The sequence below is a fragment of the Crinia signifera genome, chromosome 8, assembly GCF_055691185.1.
Source record: "Crinia signifera chromosome 8, ASM5569118v1, whole genome shotgun sequence".
NCBI classification, from domain to species: domain Eukaryota; kingdom Metazoa; phylum Chordata; class Amphibia; order Anura; family Myobatrachidae; genus Crinia; species Crinia signifera.
This window is the reverse complement of record NC_139224.1, coordinates 45,922,806-45,945,701: the sequence shown is the minus strand read 5'-3', so window position 1 is coordinate 45,945,701 and position 22,896 is coordinate 45,922,806. Positions and strand designations below refer to the sequence as shown.

At 43.9% G+C, this 22,896-nt stretch overlaps 1 protein-coding gene across 6 annotated transcripts in view; it reads right to left on the bottom strand.

The window, feature by feature from the left end:
• Positions 1-1,561: 1,561 nt before the first annotated feature.
• Positions 1,562-22,896, bottom strand: part of ZC3H7B (zinc finger CCCH-type containing 7B) — a 76,568-nt gene continuing 55,233 nt past the window's right edge. For all 6 annotated transcript variants that reach the window (XM_083156282.1, XM_083156281.1, XM_083156284.1 and 3 more), the window contains 6 exons: positions 17,182-17,303; positions 14,952-15,057; positions 6,294-6,402; positions 5,609-5,760; positions 3,902-4,065; positions 1,562-3,535 (listed from right to left, as the gene is read on the bottom strand). In XM_083156282.1, the coding sequence (XP_083012408.1) occupies positions 3,307-3,535; positions 3,902-4,065; positions 5,609-5,760; positions 6,294-6,402; positions 14,952-15,057; positions 17,182-17,303 (882 nt within the window). In that variant the 3' untranslated portion in view covers positions 1,562-3,306. The remainder of the gene's footprint in view (positions 3,536-3,901; positions 4,066-5,608; positions 5,761-6,293; positions 6,403-14,951; positions 15,058-17,181; positions 17,304-22,896) is intronic.

Sequence of the window (22,896 nt, the reverse complement as noted above, 5' to 3'; positions counted from 1 at the left end):
ACAGTGAAAACCCCCATGTCGACCTTTTGACTGTCGACCTTGCCCATGTTGACCTAATACTTGTGTCGACCTAATGTCCTGTCGACTTAGACCCAATGCTTGTAAACCTAGTTGGTGTAGACCTAACAACCCACACCCCTAGGTTATACACTTTGTAAACAATGCACAGTAAACTGCACTGAACATGACGATCATCCTCGATAACAAAATGGCTTGCTACAAGTAGAAGATATTTATATTTTTTAATGAGCCAAAGATTATTTTGCATAGTAAATTCACTTTAACACATTGCATAAGATGAAATCAGTGTAGACTCTTGTTTCCAATACTCAAATATTGGCAATAGGTGGAACGGCTTGTTTCTGTCATGTACAAGCTGATAAAATACAAAAAAGGCATCTTACAACATTCAGAAATGAAAATTTTTGAATATCATGACACAAACCACTTATACGAACACCTTCTATAGAGCTCAGTGCAAGCTCTTCTCCCTAATCTCACTGAAGATCCCTGCAATGTCCTGCAAAGATAGTGGTTTGCATGCCAGCTCTCCACTTTTGCTAAACACTGATTTATCTTTTGGGATTTTTTTTACTGTGCTTTCAATGAAGTATCTCAGGTCCTCTAGAACAGGGCTGGCCAAACCGGTCCTCAAGATCTACACACATTTCATGTTTTCCAGACCATTTAGCTGGTGCGTGGTGTAGTCATTACTGTGAAAAATTAATTTGTAAACCAACGCATTCTACAGATCTACAGTTGGTCTGGAAACAACGGGTAGATCTCGAGACCCGGTTTAGCCACCCCCGATTGAGAAGGATGTCTAGAATGGTTTCATTTTTCTTTAGATACAATACAGCTTAGATGTGCCCTGTGGAAAATGTTTCTTTTAGTGACAGGAAGTCTGGTGTTTAAAAGGAAAATGTCCTCATTCTCTCTCACGTACCTTTGGTTCTGATAAGCTTTCTAAACTTCATTGTATATGTGTGCATGTTATCAGAAAAATGATTAACAACTTGGATTATAACTTGACTGGTCCTTTATGCATCATACACAGTAACTGTATTTAATGTGGACTATGTATGAAATTGTTCTAAAGCAGTGAAGGCTAACCTGGACACTCCAGCTGTTGTTGAGCTACACATCCAAGCATGCCCTGCATCAGTTTTAGCATGGCCAAATAGTAAAACTGTAGCAGGGCATGCTGGGATGTGTAGCTCAACAACAGCTGGAGTGTCAAGGTTAGTCATCACTGCTCTAGAACAATTTCATACATAGTCCACATTAAATACAGTTACTGTGTATCAATGAGGTAATTTTTTTTATACATTCCATTAAAAAGAGTTACACTCAGCTCAAAACACATCACAGATTACCACAGTGTCAAATGCCTGTATCTGCGCTCTGACTGCAGGGGTATAACAGCAGGTGAGGAAAGGTCATGGATATCTTCAGTACTGCCTATGAAATATACAGACCTGAACAAAAATGAATACTCAATTATCAAACAAGGACACATTTTTTGACTTTTACAATTGTTTTAGTGTCTACTTTTCATCTGTTCTTTTTTTTTTTTTTTAAGATCAAAGAAAAATTCTCACGTTTTGATTACTGAAATCTTATAATCCGAAAATACTTATTCCACATAAAGTAATAATAATTTCCAGCCAAGTTAATACCGTTCTTTGACAAATAATCCTGCTGAAATGTCCACATGTAGTAATTACAGCACAAAATGTTGAAGTAACATTAGTACACTATAAAGTAAAGCATTCATTATATCAGTATTTTTTTATATAATTAAATTCATTGTCAGATAATGTAAACATTGACTGCGCTGCTGGAACCCTAAACTCCGCCCTTACAGATGTTGGCAGCCATAATTATCAAGAAACCTTAAGAAAAGAAAAAAACACCTAAATCAGGTTCAGTCCTTTCCCAAATAATGATCTGTTTGCATTCTTACTATACGTTATGTTAAAAGGATGTCTATATTTGAATGCCATAATACATAAGAAGAATGGTGTTTCAATAAAAAATAATAATATTATTTTTTTTTTATTCAACACTGTGCTGGAATTCCAAGCTGCTCATATATTACTGATCACAGCAAACATACAATGGGGGAAAAGCCAACGACACACACTCCAATGCCCTGCACACATGATTCAATTTGGTCTATTTTTCTATTATTTTCCTTATATAAGCAAAATTGAATCGAAATTGAATAAACATCAAACGGTTTTCAGACGCATTCTATGCCGATTTGATCCGATGTACGGCCCCGCTGCATCGAAATCGAAAAATACACTGTGCAGGCAAGACTATATAGTACAGATCTGTACTATATAGTCCAAATTCAATGCGTTTTGCTTGCCGATCTCTATTTGATCCCAATCGCATCGGGATCGAATTGTAAGCAAAATCGCACCGTTTGAACACCCCTTAAACCTTCCAACTTTTGAATGACGGAGGTGGGGCTGGAATAAAGCAATAAGAGGTCACGCCCTTTACAACAAACATATCTGCCTGTAAATAACACTTACTGTATATGTAAAAATAAGCAATAAATAGAACATCCAACCAAATTTTGACATTGGATTCTGGGTAACGTTTGTGGTTTGATAAACCGGCAACATCATTTAATCCTCCAAACCTCAGCACCCGCCCAAGTCTGGGCACCGCACTAATTAAGGTTGGTCAACACTCATCAGTAATGATGGCTATAGACTAATTTTTTGTTAATTCATGGGGAAGAGGATTTGACACTTAGAACTTTAAAAGTTCCACCATTCAAGCAAACAGAAGCAGTAGAGACGTGGAGCCTTCTAGGGCATGGGAAGTGTCATTTTTTACTGTTGTTGCAACCGTGAATGTAAGAGTTCTCCATCAAAATGAATCATCTGAACAGAAAAAAAAAATTATATTTTGATAAAGTAAAGTTCATTTTTAAGATATAAAGTTAACAACCCCTCGCTGAAGATCCTATTCTGGTCTTCATACTGAAGATGCTGCTGGGCTGTATAGATTTGAAGGATAGCTCCATATGTAACAATATAATAAGCAATGTGAACTAATATCAGGATACACCACACCTGGGAAAAGGACAGAATATCACACACAAGGTCAAGTACACAACACTCACTGACTAGCTGTCCGTAGACAAACCAGTACTCCCTATTGATACAGGAAATGACCTTCTGTGAGGAAGTTCTCATCAATCAATCCCATACTGTTTGAATGTAAGACCCAGCTCTATAACAGAGCCACAATTGTAAATGTTGGTTACGAGGACAAGAGTTTTTTTCACAGTGTGTCTGCTGTCCCTTTCTCTTCAGATCCTTCTGTCAAATCTTCCATTAAGAAGGAGTATTTGCCAAAGTCAGAGTCGTTGGGCTCCAGTAACATGTCTTTCCGAGCCTTGGAAACCTTAAACTGCAAAACTTTCCTTCGCTCGTGCCATTCCGCCAATTCTTCAGCTCCATGGGCAAAGGGGCAGTTGTTCTCATTAGGGCAACTCTGTGTCTCCTCAAACCTGGTGTGGAGAGAGATTACAGCATCAGAAGAAGAGTACAGCTACAAATCATCGTAGGAGAAGCCACTAGACATGATAATTAAATCTGCGGAGTTGTAGCAGTGACAAATGGGGTCATACAGATTAGAGGACCTTCTCAACTTAGTTTTCTATTAATACAAATAGCAAAATCTGTAAAACCCTTACAGGAGACCCAGTTGGGGGGGGGGGGGGAGTAAGAAGAGCCATAGCGGCATGGTAAGCGCCACTATGGTACAACTCAGCAATCACTAAGATGGTTTTCTCCCAACCACAGGATCAGAATCCGAAGCACCTGCTGCTGCCATTTCAAGCACAGGCTGAAGGAAGTATTGTATGTGCACTCACCTCTCGCAGAGCTTGAACTCCCCTGCTGGAAAGCGATAATTCCAGGGACTTTCCTCACTTTCCAAGGTGAACACACGCTCTTTATGCTTCTCCGACTGGATGTGTTTCTGCCACTGCCTCTCACTGTTGCTGTTCTTACCACAGAGATAACAGTGTAATCCATCCTTGTTTTTGACAGAAAGGAGACAGCGAAATGAGGGTCTGAAAACTTCTTCTAGTAGCAACAAAAGTCACTTAAGCTGGGCAATCACTAATAGATACATCTACAGATGGATCGGGCAGCGCGTTCTCCATTCACACTGCCTGATCCCTCGAAACCGACATCCCAAGCGGGCGGGCCGCGGGTGCATGTCCACTGAGCTGTCACTCACCAGCAGCTCACGGCGCAGCTGTGTCGTCAGACCGCCCATACACACAGCACAATGCGCTGAGATCGCTCTCTCTCTCTAGCTATCTATATATCTCTATCTACATCTAGATCTCTATATCTCTATAGCAGCATCCATACAGGTGTGGCACTCGTCTTCAATGGAGAAAAGCCATTCAGATTCAGATTTAAACAGCAATGTTTGAATGCTTTTTAATGAAGCATTTTCATCAGACTTCATTAAGTAGCATAAATAGCATTGAATCAACGCTGATTAAAATCTGAATGGCTTTTTTCCATTGAAGCCGAGTGCCGCACCTGTATAGATACTAGTAAGTGGACTGTGGGGGCACCGCTGTACAACGCCTTTCCCAGATATATCGCTCATACACACTGGCCGATGGTGGATTGATATATATCGGCCGTTCAATCAAACGGACGATATATTAGCCAGTGTGTATGCACCGTTAGAAGCCTGCAAATTGCCTCCCACTCATCTATGAAAGTTACAAAGTGAAATAAATAGGTTTCAGGAACATGTTCCGTGTAAGACATACAGTCATAATCCTATTCTTTCTGATCCTGGGAACATAATGAAATGTAATATTATATTGTATGCAACATACTGTACATTATTCACAAACCAGTTTTCAGTACAGTACTACTGTGTATATGCAATCCCACAAACACAATTTGTAAAGGTTGTCCCTGCAATAACACTGCCAGCTGCAAGGCTTTTGCAGTTCAGCCTGCAACTGGTTCTTGACAAGACTGTTAACTGGTCAGTCACCTGATCTCCACATTGGTCATGGACTAGCAGAGGAAGGAGGCTGGGGGATGTGCTGTGACTATTCAGAACCTCCACAGCTCGCTGTGTGGTAAGCCTGGTGACGAACGTGGTCACATGGCAATTATCACTGTAAATCTATACTAGAGGATTAAAGAGAGAAATCTAGGGAAAACAGAACAGAATGATGTGCAAATAGATACTGGAGGCCAAAACTCGCCACCTATATTTACAATGAGCTGTACTCTCTAAATGTAGAGCTAGGCCACCCCCCCCCCCCCCCTTCTGTAGGGGAAATGTAACATTCTCCAAGATGCAGTTATAAGCACAATTTCATAGATTCTGCCCAATGTTTCAAAGTGGCAATTATTTAAAAGGCAAAACCAACCTGATTTTTCCCTTTGAAATATTTGCCACTTTAAACATCAAGCCGACTCGCCAGGCTCTCTTCTTTTGTCTGAAAGTGGCAAACCGCTACATATTCCTCTGTCCTTCTCTCCTCGCCATTCTCACGTTACAGAACAGGCCGACAATGCTCACACAAGCCAATTACCATTAGATAATCTGCATAATCTGTTGGCATCACAATCTGCTTCTCGATTTCCTTCTGAGCTCCGCCTGTTGCTGCTGCCGCCGCCTTCCCGGCTTTCTCTGCTGGGCTATTGTTCTTATTACACAAATCAAAGATCAACTGCAGATCCAAGACTGAAATGGGAAAGAATGAACAATAAAATGTGTGCAATTATAGAATCGGAATAATAAACCAAAGCGCTATATAACAACCTGTTAATAAAGAAGTTCTATCAGAGGTGTACACCACAACCCTGGCAAAGCGTTAGAAGAGCTCACATGCTGGGATACGGTCATTTGGTCTACATTATGTTGGACAACAAGCATTGGGTCGACACCATTAGGTCGACATGGGTCTAGATGGACATGTGCCGACAGGCCGTATTTCATGCCCTACCATCCACTAGGGTGTGGTGGGAGATAAAATAGTGTGCCGAGCGCAGCAAGGCACCGTGCCTGTAGCATTGCAAGCGAGGGGATGTTAAAACTGTGTCCATGTCGACATTCGGGTAAAAAAACCCTGAAAAACCCCACGTCGACCTTTTGACTGTCGACCTAGGCCCATGTCGACCAACATGATGTAGACCAAATGATCCCAACCCCACATGCTAACTGGGAATGGAAAGGTTTCTATGTGGCCTTCTCTAGTTATTAATAACTGCACTTACCCTTGTTCTCCTTCATAAAGGTCCAGATGTCTTTCTCCTCTGTGTTGTGAGCAAAGGTGCAGTTTCCAATATACTGACACTTCTTACCATTTTGCACATGGACGCAGATCTGGGAGTGACAAATAAGGAGTAAGCAGCTTATTATATAATAATATATCACACTTGTTACAGACCTGCCACATACTTGTATTGACCAAGGACACACTAAACGTGCGGAAATTGGAATCAGACTAAATAAATCCAGGGGATATTTAACTCATCAAGATAACAATAGTTACATAAGTCAGTGTAACTGCAGGTTATCTACATCACTTTCTATAGGCTGATAAGTACGGTAAGCCCAAGTCAAACATGCTCAATATAATTACACAGTAATGTTTTTGAGTAGATTTTCACGTGTGTGGAAATAGTGGGATTTAATAGGTTCTCCTATACACTAAGGGTGGGAAGACATTAGGAAGACTGGCAACTGGGCTGATGTTTGGGGCAAATTCACTTCTGCCCGCACCACGCCAGATTGCCGGTACACATTAGCCTGGTGCAATATTTTCACTTAGTACTATGGGGTATAGATGGGGTCCAAAGGAGCCTGTGCACATAAAACTTTAAACAGGGTGTGTCAGCTCCTCCCCTCTATGCCCCCTCCCACAGCTCAATCTAGGTAAAACTGTGCCCGAAGGAGGAAGACATACTTGAGAGAAACTTAAGATGCAAGTGGTGAGATAAATGAACCAACACACCATTCATAACTAAAAACATGTGGAGGAGACACAGATTTAGTCGAGTGGGCCTTAACAGAATTCGGAAAAAGTAAAGCCGCCGAAGAATAAGCTCGCTGAATAGTCAATTGTATCCAGCGAGCAGCTTTGAAGCAGGACAACCCCTTTTGTGAGCATCTTACAACACAAAAAGGGAGTCAGACTTTCTAGTTCCAGCCATCCTTTCAAGATAAATCTTTAAACCACGGACAACATCCAAAGATTTAGGAATGTTCTGAGGAACCAGACCGAGCTGGAACCACAATCGGCCGGTTAAGGTGAAACGTAGAAACTACCTTCGGCAAAAACTGCGGTCGAGTCCTGAGCTCCGTTCTGTCCTCAAAAAACTTCAAATAGGGGAACTTACATGACAAAGCCCTCAATTCGGAAACCCGTCTAGCCGAGGCCACAGCCGCAAGCATGACTACTTTGCACGTAAAGGAACTTATCCTCAATGGAGTCCAACGGCTCAAACCAAGAGGACCATAAAAAAGGTCAATACCACAGCCAGATCGCACGTCGTGGGTGTACGAAAGGCTGGATGTGCAGAACACCATGTAAAATCGTCTGAACCTCCTGAATCCGAGCCAACTTCTTCTGAAAGAAGATGGACAAGGCTGATATCTGCACCTTGATGGAGCCCAAACTGAGCCCCATATCGACTCAAGCCTGCAGAAATTGGAGGAACCAACCCAGTTGGAAAACCGTAGGAGAACAAGGTCTCCCTTCACACCATGAAACAGCTCTTCCAGATCCGATGATAGTGTCTGGATGTCACCGGTTTTCTAGCCTGATTAGCCGCTCAACCTCTAAGCCGACAAACCAAGCCATCATAAGTCCGGATAAACGAATGGCCCTTGATGAATAAGATCCCTTTCTCAGCGGAAGAGGCCAAGGTTCGTCCACCAACATGGCCAGAAGATCGGCATACCATGCCCTCCTATCTTGCGGAGTACTCGGGACAGCAACAGAACTGGAGGGAAAAGTATACCAGCTGGTATGACCAAGGCATCGACAGTGCATCCACCACCGCCACCTGAGGGTCCCTGTTCCTGGCACAGTAAAGCTGCAGCTTCTTGTTGAGCCGGGACGCCATCAGATCTACCCAACCGGTCAGTGATCAGCTGGAATACCTTTGGGTGGAGACTCCAATCCCCCGGGTGTAGGTCATGACGACTAAAAGTCTGCATACCGGTTTTCCACATCTGGAATTCAAAATTTTCGATATGGCCCTTGCACGCTTATCTGTGTGGAGGAGGAGCATGGAGACCTCCCGCATGCAGGCATGCTTTTTATCCCTCCTTGATAATTGCCATACGCTATAGCTGTAGCGTTGTCAGACTGCACCTGAATCGCCTGATTTAGGAGCAGATGGGAGGCCTGAATCACAGCCTTTTAAATCACCCAAAGTTCCAGGATGTTGATTGGAAGGAGAGATTAGTGGCTTGACCACCTGCCCTGAAACTGTACCCCTTGGGTTACAGCTGCCCAGCCTCTTGGGCTCGCATCTGTCATTAAGAGGACCCAATTTTGGATCCTGAACAGGTGAGATGACTGAAGCCACCATGCCAGAGAAACTCTGGCCTGAGGGGATAGCCGTATCAGCTGATGCATGTGCAGATGGGAGCCTGACCATTTGCGCAGGAGATCCAATTGAAAACTCATAGTGTGAAAACGCCCATATTGGATGGCTTCGTAGGACGCCGCCAACTCTCCGAACAGGCGAATACAGAGATGGACCGAGACCTGGTTCAGAGTCAATACCTCCCTGACCAATTCCTGAATGGCCATTGCTTTGTCCGGTGGAAGGAAGATCCTCTGGGCCACCGTGTCCAGAATCATCCCCAGAAAGAGAAGTTTCTGGGAAGGCAGCAGGTGAGACTTCTGATCATTTAAGTTTGGACAAAGAAAAAGCACTCTCTCTCTTTGTGGGGGAACTCCTGTTTAAAATGTTACTTTTAATTGATTAGTTTAAAATCTAGATACAGGAAAATTCACCACAAAAGACACACGTAGACACACGTTTACACACAAATACACAACACAATAAAGAATTTATATATGTGCAGGATTTGAAAAATTCAACGATACACAGGAAATGTGTGTAGACACAATAAATCAATAAGTTGTACGGTCTGTATGATAGATAGATGGTCTGTCAGACCAATTATAGAAACTAACTCGATGCAATCCACCTCTTCTATTCAATATTATGCAGTGAGTGAGTAGATTGGTACAGTATCTATTCCTTAATAGGTGAGTGGTTTATAAGTGTGTGCAGGATTTGAGAATTCAAAGATGCACAGTAAATGTGTACAGACACAGTATTTCAATAAATTGTACAGTCTGTATGGTGTGTGGATGGTCTGTCAGACCGGTTGCAGAGACAAATTCTGATTTGACACAATCCACCTCTTCTATTCAATAGTATACAGTGAATAGATCGGTACAGTACCTACACCTTATTCCACCTCTTTTAATCTGTAATGTACAATGAGTAATCAGTTTAGTATAGTATCTATATCAAGATAAGTTGGTGGATTGTCAGAAAATCCACCTATACAGAAAAAACCCATAAATAAAGGTAAATGGCTATGTGCCACATAGACTGTGAAATATGGAAATGTAATCAATGGTCCATTGGAAATGGGATGGGTATATGCCAATAACTTAGTTTATCATCCTACAATGTGGAAATGGATCCATCAATACCCTAGAGTCAGATGCAGCCAACCTCAAAGTTCATAACAGTGTTATATATCATTATACCATTGTGTGCCATCTACGAGGTGCACACATATTACAGGTTACACAATCCCAAATACATATTATGTTAATGATACAGATGAATTCACTTTAGAATGAGATAATAATACATATGTACATCGTTATTTGTAACAAGAGTGCAAATGGAGAGAGATAGACGGTGGTGACAAAAAGCTTTCCCACCAGTGATTAGGACAGTCACTGCTTCCCCAGCACCTTCCCATAGTTATATAGACCCTTAGGTGGGTGTTGGTGGTGAAGTGAGCGCGCCTCAGCAAGATCTCTGGTACTGGGATGAAAATAAATCGAGGGTATCTGCTGTCCTTTTCTATCTCTCCTATGAGTCCCTGATAGTGTTGCACAATTGCAGGGGCCCAGAAGAGTGATTACCAGGGATGAGAGTACCCATAGGAGTGTATAGAGAGGGTAGACTTCTGATCATTTAGAAGCCACCCGTGCTGGGACAACAGCTGAGTGGTCAGAGAAATGCTGGATGACAACTGTTCCCTGGACTCCGCCTTTATGAGGAGATCGTCTAGGTACAGGATGGTGTTGATCCCCTGCAGCCGCAGCAGCATCTCCACCATTACCTTTGTGAACACCCTCTGTACTGTAGACAGCCCGAAAGGCAGGGCAGGGAACTGGTCATCCTCCTTCAGCAGGGCAATCCGCAGGTATGCCTGATGGGGTGGCCAGATCGGGATGTGCAGGTACGCATCCCTGTTGTCCAGAGAGGCCAGAAACTCCCCCCTTTCCAGGCCGGAGTTTACTGCCCTTAATGACTCCATTCTGAACTTGAACGCTCGTAGATAGGGGTTCAGTGATTTGAGGTTCAGAATTTGGTGCATGGAGCCGTCCGGCTTTGGTACGATGAATAGGTTTGAGTAATAACCCAGACCTCTTTGGTGAGAAGGGACCGGGACACGGACCATGGTCCAAGCCGACTTTTGTAAAGCCACTAGTAGCGTATCCCGAGTAACCTGGGAAACCGGCAGACCTGACTTGAAAAATATGCGAGGCGGGCAAGTGCTGAACTTTGTTTGTAGCTTCGTTTTTAGTTTTTTTTAGTCCCACAAAAGGACTGCAAATGGGGGTTGGGAAAGGAACACCTGACAGGCAGAGTTGCTGAGGGAAGAAAGGTGGATTTTCCAGCCATGGCTTTAGAAATCAAAGTGTTGAATTCCCCTCCAAACAACCACTCCCCCTTAAAAGGGAAGTGCCTCTACGCTATTTTTGGATTCAGCATCAGCCATTCACATACGCAGCCATAAGGATCTGCGTGCTAAGACCACCATAGTGGATGTCCTGGTGTTAATGATGCCGACTTCCTTAAAGGTATCACAAAAGCATGGTATCCCCAATGTATTTTGTTAGGGTTGTCATATCAACCAGGGTCTTTCCACCCACCAGGCCTTCCTGAATTTGACCCGCCCATGAATGAATGGCGTGAGTCATCCAGCAGCCTGCAAGAGGAAAACCTGGTGTTACATACAGATGGAGCAACTCATTATTTCCGCCAGCTCGCCATGGCGGAGGTTTTGGCGATCCACTTTTCTTCTGCACTCCGGTGCGTGGATGCACACCATACAATATGCATGCAATATATATCGCCATCGCTGGGTGGCTAATGCTCCACCAATCTAGCGTCAGATTGATATACGAAGGAACTGTATATAACAGTACGTATGAGACAATCGTGCGCCTCATTCCCGCGGACATCGCTGTGGCTCCACACTGTACTGTACAATACAAGCAAATGGGCCGTGTAATGTTCCGGTCCCTAGGCAAATAATAACTGCGGCCTGCAGTTCATGTAGCCGATGCTGAATATTGTGAACACAAAATCCTGGACTCTCTCATTCTTGGCAATCGTATTATGGCTCCGTCTTTACTTAGAATCATGAGCAATCATGGTTGCTATACCCAGGTGGCCAAGGCTAGTGGATAACTGCGCCGATCTACACAATCCGGACTCTTTTGCCAAAGCTTTGTAGTACACAACTTACTAATGCGCAGTGAAGATTTTAAAAAGCGACATCTGGTGGATGATCACTGGTATTGCATCCATCCCGTAACGCCATCACCAAGCTGTGATACGTACTGTGCTGCCTTGCAACTAGGTGCGCAGTGGTGGATTGGCCGTACAATCACCATAGGCAGGGTAGCAGAGAGCGGCTCCATCTGTACAGTGCACTTTCTACCCATAATGAAAGAAACAGTCACATTTGTACACAGACATACACACAGTAAAAACACAGGGGGGATAAAAGTCTGCCCCAGCCCCAGCCATGCAAGGGACCCAGGTTGAAGGAAACCAGCACACTTGCCAAACAGACCCAGTGGGAATGTAATGGCGCTATCAGTGGAATTTACACTGATATACCAGTGAAACAAACCCTTAAAAGTAGCAGTTTTCAGGGACTCTCCCCCAGTTTAACACTGCTGTACCAGTGAATCTGTAGAACGGAGTGCCTTGGAGGAGTCAGAACAAGCTGCACGCTTGACACGTTGCTTGTCTTCAATAAAGTATTTTCTTCTTTGGATTATCCAAGTGTCTGGAGTGCTACGTCCACACCCACTAAAGTCTACATACCTGCTGACAAGGCACCCGACCAGTAACAGCAACTGGGCAGCTGTGCTCGGCCAAACCAAATATATATATATATATATATATATATATATACATACATAGTAGACGATCTGGCGTGCACACACTCTCCGTGTCACTTGCCGGGGTGCCCGCTTCAATAGAAAGATTATGCAGTTTGCGATCAGAGGCTGCACACACCGGACTTTTCAGCATAAAATAAATCAGCCAACCACGTAGGTTATCAGCGACGTTTCGGGAGTTTATTTCCCGTCCTCAGGCTTATACAAGTGAACGTTCACTTGTATAAGCCTGAGGACGGGAAATAAACTCCCGAAACGTCGCTGATAACCTACGTGGTTGGCTGATTTATTTTATGCTGAAAAGTCTGGTGTGTGCAGCTTCTGATCGCAAACTATATACATACATACATATACAGACAAAATACTAATCTGCGCAACACTTAGATGTATACAGGTCCATCCAATGATAAATGATAGGTGCAGCTCACTCCAGTAGAGGCTTGCTCGAGCCTCAGGCAATAAAGGACATGTAAAACAGAAAAGAAGGAGCGCACAAATGAGCAGGTATATCGAGTTTTACTTAAAAAAAGTGTATAAAGCTCACATACAAGATAAAAAAGAAATGTCGGCATATCCACCAAGTACCAGCATACGTCCACGTCTGGAGCCTGATATCCAGCAGGGAGAGATGGTATGGATCAACCCGGCGGTGTGGCGGCGTCAGCAGCACGACCAAAGAAGGAGGACGGCGCAGCAAATTCAGATCAGCACATCAGGTAAGCACGCCCCAACGCGTTTCGTCAATGGGGACTTCGTCAGGAGGTGTGTGTCCCACACGCCTCCATACCATCTCTCCCTGCTGGATATCAGGCTCCAGACGTGGACGTATGCTGGTACTTGGTGGATATGCCGACATTTCTTTTTTATCTTGTATGTGAGCTTGATACACTTTTTTAAGTAAAACTCGATATACCTGCTCATTTGTGCGCTCCTTCTTTTCTGTTTTACACACACACATATATATATATATATATATATATATATTCTCATGTAAAACCATGCCCGACGGTCATTGTTTACTAAATGGCTGCCAGTATGTGCAGGGGGGTCATGGGATCCCCGGAGAGGGAACGTATGACCCACTCCCCGTGTGCTGCACAAATTAACTGGGGTACCCCCCTAGTGGGGTCCCCGGCTTCTGCTCACCACTCAGATGTTTTCAGACATGTTAGGAGTGTGCGGTAAGCTGCGAGTGTGTGCGCCATGATAACGTGCAATGCCAGGCAGCACACTAACCCATTCCAGAACATGTTCCGGCAGCGGGGATCGGAGCAGCACCTGCAGAGTCAGTATCATTATCTGACAGTGGTGTGAACAGGGATCGCCCGGCGTTTTATGGTCTTCCCTATAAAAATGCTGGACGTTCCCATGGGAGAGCGGAAGGGCTGATGCCTGCCGGGGGCAGATGGCTGATATCACAGGTCCGCGTCCGGCCCATCTTTGTCGATTTGCGGAGGAAAACGTTTTTGGTGGGGCTGTGTTTCAGTGCTTGGTAAGCGGCAATCTTTGCTGCTTACCGAGCCAATGTCAATTGGGGCCATAGTGCAACCACTGAGCTATATATTGTTTCTATGTAAACACACCAGATCATCATGAGATTCTTAAGGAATTTAACCTTTATTAACATCTGAAGATCCGCCAATACAATTTTTTTTACATGTTTGTGGAATATATATGTACCGTTTGTGACTGTGCAAAGAGATACAATATATCATCAACCTGGATATTAAGGGTTAATAGTATTAAGTGGCAATAAATTCACTAAAACATCTTCCTTTTGCTACACCTCCTTCACAAAGGGCCCGATTGAGAGGTGGCCTAGTGATGTGGTCACATACAAAGGTCAAAGGTCTGAGCACATATCAGAGTGACATGAAGGCACTGTGAGAATTATATTGGACGGTCTTGGGAAGTAATTGGAGGTGGGGGGCAAAGGGAGCTTGGGCATATCAATGTAAGCGGATGCATTTAAAAACACACATAGGGGAGGCGGGGACGTATTATAGCGCACATACAGTATTGTGGCGTTATAACCCTTCCTGCCTGGCAAACCAGGAAGTTACAATGATGAGATATATTAACATCTCATTTGCTGAAGAGGGGGGGTCATAACTACCCTCTCCGGAGATCCCGCCAGAGAGCAGAGCGCATTAGCAGCACAGTAATACACGGGGGAGAAGCGTTATCAGCGCATATAACACGCATTCTAAGCCATTTATCGGCTACTAGTCCTGCATACACACCTATACAATCACTGGGTGACCGGCTTGACAATTGTATAGGTGTAACAGTGTTATCCAATGCAATATACGCAAAATAGTTTTAAATAGGGTGTGTGTGTGTGTGTGTGTGTGCGCGCACATCTGACTTGGGAACAGGTGTGTGTTTTGCGGGACAAAAACAGCAGAAACTTAAAAACCAACATGGTGGTCCTAATTTTGCATTCAGCAACATGCATTCTTACCTCATACTGCTGGGGAAAAGAGCGAATGGACGGAAGGGGCCGGATGGGAACCCATTTTTTTTTCGCCTTTGACATCATAAGTAATACTCTCTTATCTTTTGTCCAGCTGCCACACAACAAATAAAATAAAGAAACTAATTAGTAAGAGTTGAACAGTTGTCTAGGTTAGGTCTAAATAAATAGTTTTTATGTAGTACAGTAATATATATATATCAATTATTTTCTACAATGTTCTGGGAGAGACAAGTGACGTGTTATGTTCTACCCCTAGGTAGTAGGATAATGGAAGCAAATAAATAAAAAACTGCTACTCTCCATTATAGCCCTCATGCTTTCATGACTCTCCTCAGTTTAGAAGTAACCCAGGAGACCAGAGCAAAAAGAGGCGAAGTATAACACACAATCACTGGTGGTTTACTCTGAGCATGCTATAGGGAAATGAAGGATGTTGAAACTGCTGTGAAGGCCTGTACAGAGGAAAAGCCTTTTATATTACCATATCCTCTGCAATACCCTGCAAAAATAATGGATATCTACAGTAAATGCAAGACTCAAACCAACATTGAAGCAGATGGAAACTCCCCATCATTATTGTTCTTGGGAGACACCAGCTATAAAGCACTCTCCACGTTTTTCTGTGTATGATAATATGCTACCTTCCGTAAGTGGAGTAATGCACAGAGCTCTGTGTCAATCACCTATAAAATGTAATCGGAAGAAAACTGAAGAGGAGCAGGAAAGCAGGAGAATTCTAAAGGCAAGGGGAAATTAGTATTTCATAAAACCCCGCTCCTCCACCTATGGGTTAAACTTAACTCGACTTCTCAAATAAAAAGATTGATAGGTCACCGAGCACTCTAGAACAGGTTTGGCCAAACCGGTCTTTAAGATCTACCCACAGTTCATGTTTTTCAGGATACCAGAGGATCTATAATAGGAATGAATGGAGCATGTTCGCAAATGTGACAGTTAGTAATGACTAAAGCTGAGCACCAGCTAGGTGATTTGGAAACAGTGGACCGTTGGTGGATCTTGGGGACTGGTTTGGCCACCCCTGATCTAGAACAGTGGTTCTCAAACTCAGTCCTCATGTTTTCCAGGTCCCCCAACAGGTGCACTCATTACTCACTGACACATTTTGAAAGATCCACAGGTGGAGCTAATTACTTCACTTGACAACCTGCAAAACATGCACTGTGTGGGGTCCGGAGGACCGAGTTTGGGATCCTGTGCTCTAGAAGATATAAAATAGACTGTGTTCATATATATGTCTCCTTACATACACGTATACAAAGAGTAAAGAAAACACGATCACTAATTGTGCTCACTAAAAATAAAATGTGAACAGGGAAATTATGAGCGCAGCGAGCCCGCGAGGGGCGGCGGTACGCGTCCTCCGACCTTTTCATGCCCTACTATCCACGTCGGCGTGGAGTTGAGAATAGAATAGTGTGGCGAGCGCAGCGAGCCCGAAGCGTGGCGAGCCCCGCGAGGGGACGCGGATACCTTCACAGTTATACGCGTCCCCTCGCGGGCTTCACAGGTGTCCGTGGCGACGCGGACACCTGTGAAGCCCGCGAAGGGACGCGTTTACCTGTGAAGGTATCCGCGTGCGCTCGCCACGCTTCGGGCTCGGTGGCTCGCCACACTATTCTATTCTCAACTCCACGCCGACGTGGATAGTAGGGCATGAAAAGGTCGGAGGACGCGTACCGCCGCCCCTCGCGGGCTCGCTGCGCTCGCCACGCTTCGGGTTGGCGTGGATCGTGGGGTGGCGTTAACAATTTGGGGGGACATTTAAGTGTTAATTGTGCCTATTTGGGCTCTGTAGCCCATTTAACATTGATTCCTATGGCCAAATCGCGGCCATTGAAGCATTGAATGTAAAATCGCGGTCAATCATCCTTTTTAACATTGTTCCCTATGGGAAAATCGCGGTCATCGCGGGCACCCGTTTTTATGTACCCGCGATGCCCGCGATTTTTTACTCCCGACGCCCGCGATTCTAATCGCGGGCGCCCTTCTAGGTAAAGAGTACCATATTTTTTATTTTACACAACATTTTTAATTTAAATTTATATGTGAGCGACGCTGGCATTTTTGGCGGATATTCTGCATATCTCTCACAAAGATGTTGGCACTCAAAGGGTTAAACAATACATTTAAATCAAAATCCTACACAACATATTACTTGACCCGGTGGTAAAAATGGGTGTGAACAATTGAACACCTGTGCCTGGCTTTGGCCGTACAGTACTTCCCATCCCGATCTGACTCAATCTCTCTTCCGTTCCGCAAACACTGCCCACAGACGAACTTCAACTTCAAATCTAGTGACTTAGGTTGATGTTGCTGCAGAGAGGACAAAGGGTGTAAAATAAATGGACACAAATAGCAAAACATAACCAAATTATGTCAGATTATATCGACAATACCATGGTCGACTACTAGTGGTCAACGGCGTCCAGTTAGAAGTCTATACTTGGTTGGCGCTAGATCGACAGAATAAATCCTCAAAGAGGAACATGGTCGACACAAGTTTTTCATATTTTATTGGTTCCTAATGTCAGAGGGTTGCCCATTCATACATGTGTATGTGCAGTCACAAACCATCGCTCCCCTGTGCGAACGCACAGGGGAGCATATGGACTAATATAAGGTCCACTGGGCGTTTTTGAGCAGCAGGTTTTGCCGTCTGAGCTGCTTTCAGCTCAAAAGCCGCCCATTGTGTACAGCCCGGCGATGAGCAGCATCATCCTGCATCATCGCTGGCTGCTGCCGATCTGATGGTATTACCAGCAGATGATCAATGGGGTAGATGGCTTTCCATAGCCCTAAGTGACAATTTGTACAAAAAAGAAAACTAAAAGGGCTCAAATGGTCTGATGACTGCTGGTTAAGGAAGAACTACTGGGTGTAGGTGTATACAATCCTGAATTATACTGGCTTTCAGTGAACTCAGAATACCCTTTCCAATTAAAAAGATTAGGGTCTCAAGAGTTGTGTTGCTAAAAGGTCGGAGTTCCTGAGAAAGGTCTACAGATGAAAGGAACACTCTGCTGGATGCATATTTGCCAACTGAGGAGGTCGGCTCTCTTACTCTCACACTTGTAATGCATCACATGCCCATAACCATTCCACCTATAGTCTATAAACTTCTGTGCCTTTGCCATTAAAGTAGTGCTTTCGGCAACGTCCTGATGTTACAGATAAACATCTGTAGTAACCCTGGCCCGATTCAGCGGTCGATGCTGAGCGGTAGCCATTACTGCAAAATAATGTTATTGCTGTAGGCGATCGTCTACTGAGACACCCACTGGGTGCAGCTCTAATCCGATAGGCTGTCTACAGAGACACCCACTGGCTGCACCTCTAATCCGATAGGCTGTCTACTGAGACAACCAGTGGCTGCAGCTCTAATCCGATAGGCCGTCTACTGAGACAACCAGTGGCTGCAGCTCTAATCCGATAGGCCGTCTACTGAGACACCCACTGGCTGCAGCTCTAATTCGATAGGCTGTCTACGGAGACACCCACTGACTGAAGCTCTAACTCGCTGTGGTGGGCACAAAACAATGAAGTAGATTGTAGGTAATTTATATGGTTGGTGTATGTATGTATGTATGTATGTATGTATGTATGTATGTATGTATGTGTGTGTGAAGTGAGGCAGTAGCTGATGAGAATAACCAATATTCTCTATACTGCAACATGTAAAATGGCACTATATATTAAACAATTCCAATGACTAAATGTACGATGAACATGTACAACACCTTATGTTCAGGTTCCAGTATTTTTGCAACCTGAACTCCCCCATCCAAGAATGCTGTAAGTTCTGTTCGCTGGTGGAATGTCAGCTGTAGCACTGCGGGTTTGTAGCAAACTTGACTGGCAACCCCAAGGGCAGACGTCCTGACATCACACCATCAAACATGTAACTTCACACCTCACAGGTGTTGCTCTATGTACATTGTGTAATAAGCACTTTCCCTATTTGAGATAAATGAGGTGCACCGTGTGACCTAAGGTGTGGTTAGTACAGCGGAGCAGAGATAATTGGTGACTAAACATAAACTACTAGTTCATGCAGTACGAAAAGGGCGCTGGCACATCGCTGAGGCATCTGTAAACATTCCTAAATTTACCCAACAGCAAGATTTTGCACACATAATGTAATACACAAAGCTTGTACGTGACTCTAGCCCCTACTGCGCGCGTGTAATGTGATAGCAATACCTATAAATTACGGTTTGATTCTGTCATTCCGCTGCTTATGTAAAACTGCCAAAGAGAAAGAACTGTAACTTCACTAAGGGGCGGATTCTGGTTGGCTGGGGATCGAAGCTTACCGAGCAACAAAGACTCCGCTCCTCCGAGCTCCCGCCCCTTCGCTGCCAACGATTCCCCTTTTATATATCGTAAATTTTATTGTCTCAATACAGTTACATAACATATGCAACAAAATTAACAAGTAACAGTGACGACATATATATAGCAAGTAAGATAAAGAATCATTTCAATGAACAGGTTAGATCGGTTACAATAGAGCATAACAATAATAAGGATTCATAATGGAAGTAAAGGTGGCCATACATCAGAAAGATATTGTACCCAATCATACAATCTCAATTGATTGTAAGATGGATTGTATGCAGATTGTGTGCACATCTTGTGTACACAAATCATACAATCAATCATCAGATGGATTGTATGACTGATTGTATGATGGATTGTATGCAGATTGTGTGCACATCTTGTATACACAATCATACAGCAGATGGATTGTATGACTGATTGTAAGATGGATTGTGTGTAGATTGTGTGTCCAAAAACCACCAAGGACTGCCGGGGATTTCAAGGGAAATTGTACACAATCATGAGCGCAATCGATCTTAAGATCGATCTTTCTGATGTATGGCTAGCTTAAGAGCTTTGGTAAGATAGGGTGATCTTAGCTAACATTTCCTTAGATAGAACAATATCCAGAGTGTTATGCCAATTAGCTCGACATTGGCTTATATTAAGAGATCGTTACTATCACATGAAATCTTAATGTAAATTCAGCTGCTCGAGGGGACGCATGGGAGAAGGAAGGGGAGGGGTCCCAACGACGTGGGGAATTTTTTTTTTTTAGAAAGAAAGGCAGGAGAAGTGGATAGTGAGGTGGAGTTGAAGAAATAGATCATTAGTGGGTGGAGAGAAGAGTTAGAATTGACCAGGAAGGGGAGTGTTGTGGTACGTATACCAAGGGGTCCAGACAGAGTGAATTTACGAATAGTGTTATTTTGTAGGCTTGTATTAGCGAAGTGCATAATTAACTTATTCGGTTCCTTAGGTAAGTGGTCGATAGGAGCACATAAGAGTAAATTAATGGGTTTGATGGGGTTGGGAGGGACGACAAGCTGAGAGAGGAGGGTGAGAACCATATTCCAGAAGTGAGCTATTATTGGGCATGACCACCAGATGTGCTAAAACGATCCCCTCTGCCCGCAGTTTCTCCAGCATATATCTGATGAATTGGGATAAATGCGGTGGAGGCGAGTCGGTCCCAAGTACCATCAGGAGTATACTTTATATGAGATGTCCTTGATTGATACACTTATTGAGCATTTTGAGATAGCTAGTCGGATAGATTCCCACTCCTCTTCCTCAAGGTGCCCGGCCCAAATCTGTATCCCACTCGCGCTCATGATTAACTAGCGCAGGGGTATCCTTAACTAAAATAGAGTTATAAATTTGTGAAATAGATCCCCTATCGATGGGCCTATATATACACAGAATCATTCCAGCTGAGAAGGAGTCTGGCATGGTTGTGTGGATTGATATGAAGAAGAGAAGTGACGAAGTTGTAGATATTGGTAGTGTAGAGTGTTTGAGATTCTATATTTTTGTTGCAGGTCATCAAACGTTTTAGGGGCAAAATCTCCCTGTATGTGATGAAGTCTAGTGATGCCCGCCCTTAGCCAGGGAGAGGCCATCGAGGGGTTGAGGGGGAAAAGACGGGGTATTCCAGAGGGGAGTCAGCGGTGACGGGGATGAGATGAGATTACATTTTTTACTGAGTTTCTCCCAAGATCTTGAGGTCAAATCTATTGTGGGGGAAGTAAAGGAGAATTTTGGGTGACTTTTGCGTGGAAGCCAAGGGAGATATGAGACTGAGGGGATCCCCACTAAGTCGCTCTCCAAATCAACCCATCTCTTATTAGGGGGAGAATGCCAGGCTATAAGCTGACTTAATCGAGTGGCGTCTAGATAGCGTTGAAGTATTGGAAGGCCTAGACCTCCATTTTGTGATCGCCTGGATAAGACGTCTCGATGAATTCTTGGTTTCTTATTGTTCCATATAAATTTACAGAGAGTGGCTTGGAGAGCAGCGAGCGTGGATGGAGGAACTGGGATCAGGAGGGTTTGGAATAGATAAAGTAATTTGGGAAGAATGTTCATTTTTACAGCAGTAATGACGATTCCCCTTTTTAACATGTGAGGGGATGTGTAACAGACATCTTTTTACAGTCAGGGCAGCCAAACTATGGAACTCTCTTCCTGGAAATGTGGTGTCGGCAGACACAATAAATAAGTTTAAAATAAGGCTTGACAACATCTATTGGATAAAAAATATTCAGGGGTACAAGAAATAATCGTAATCTGTCCTTAAATATATCAGTACACACTACGTATAACAAGGAATGAAGCTAATACACCAAGGTTGAACTGGATGGACGCGAGTCTTTATTTAGCTTTAAATACTATGTAACATCTCCATAGAAGAAGAAATAATTTGACGGTCGCTAACCATAAAGTAATTTTTCCTACCGTCGCAATTAAAAGTCAGAGGAAACTGACTTATTTGCGGCCACCGGGACGAATATGGGGCGGGTGGCTGATGTCCCTGTGACATCATATGCCCGCCCCCGGCAGGCATTAGCCCGCCCACGTACCCATGGAAACGCCCAGTGTAATCACGGGGACACCCATAAAATGCTAGGCATTCCCATGGGCGACCCCAGTCCCCGCCACCGATCCTTGCAAATAGTTCAGCGACTATGCAAGTCGCCGAAACCTTTCACAAAGATGACCTGCACATGCGCATAACAGACCATGCGCAGAGCCCCAAACATCAGAATGGGGCCAAATTTGGCCCCTTCCGCATGAATGAGAATCACCCCCTAAATACTAATCAGCTCCTTTGGATTTCAGTATCATCTGTATGCGGATGATACTCAGCTCTACCTATCCTCCCCGGACCTGTCCCCATCTGTATTGAGCCGTGTCTCTGAATGCCTTTCTGCTGTTTCATCCTGGATGTCATCTCGCCACCTCAAACTTAATATCTCAAAAACAGAATTAATTATATTTCCGCCAATAAATAGTAGTTACCAACCTGATATCTCTATCGCTGTTGAGAAGATGACAATCACTCCTACCTCTCAAGCTCGCTGCCTAGGTGTTATCCTTGACTCAGAACTTTCCTTTGTACCCCACATTCAATCTGTCTCAAAATCATGCCACATGCACCTAAAAAACATATTTAAAATTCGCCCTTACCTTACACAAGACACTGCAAAAACTCTAATCCATGCTCTCATCATCTCACGCATTGATTATTGCAATAGTCTCCTTATTGGCCTTCCCCAATACAGACTCTCACCACTACAGTCCATTATGAATGCAGCTGCAAGGCTAATTTTCCTAGCCAGACGTTACATCGTCTGCAAAGCTACTCTGTCAGTCACTTCATTGGTTACCTGTATTCTACCGTATTCAATACAAAATTCTTTTACTTACACACAAAGCCATAAACCAAACTACACCAACATACATATCTTCTCTTATCTCAAAATATCATCCAACACGACCTCTACGCTCCTCCCAAGATCTGCGTCTCTCATCCACACTCATTACTCGCTCCCATTCCCGACTGCAGGACTTTCTTCGGGTTGCA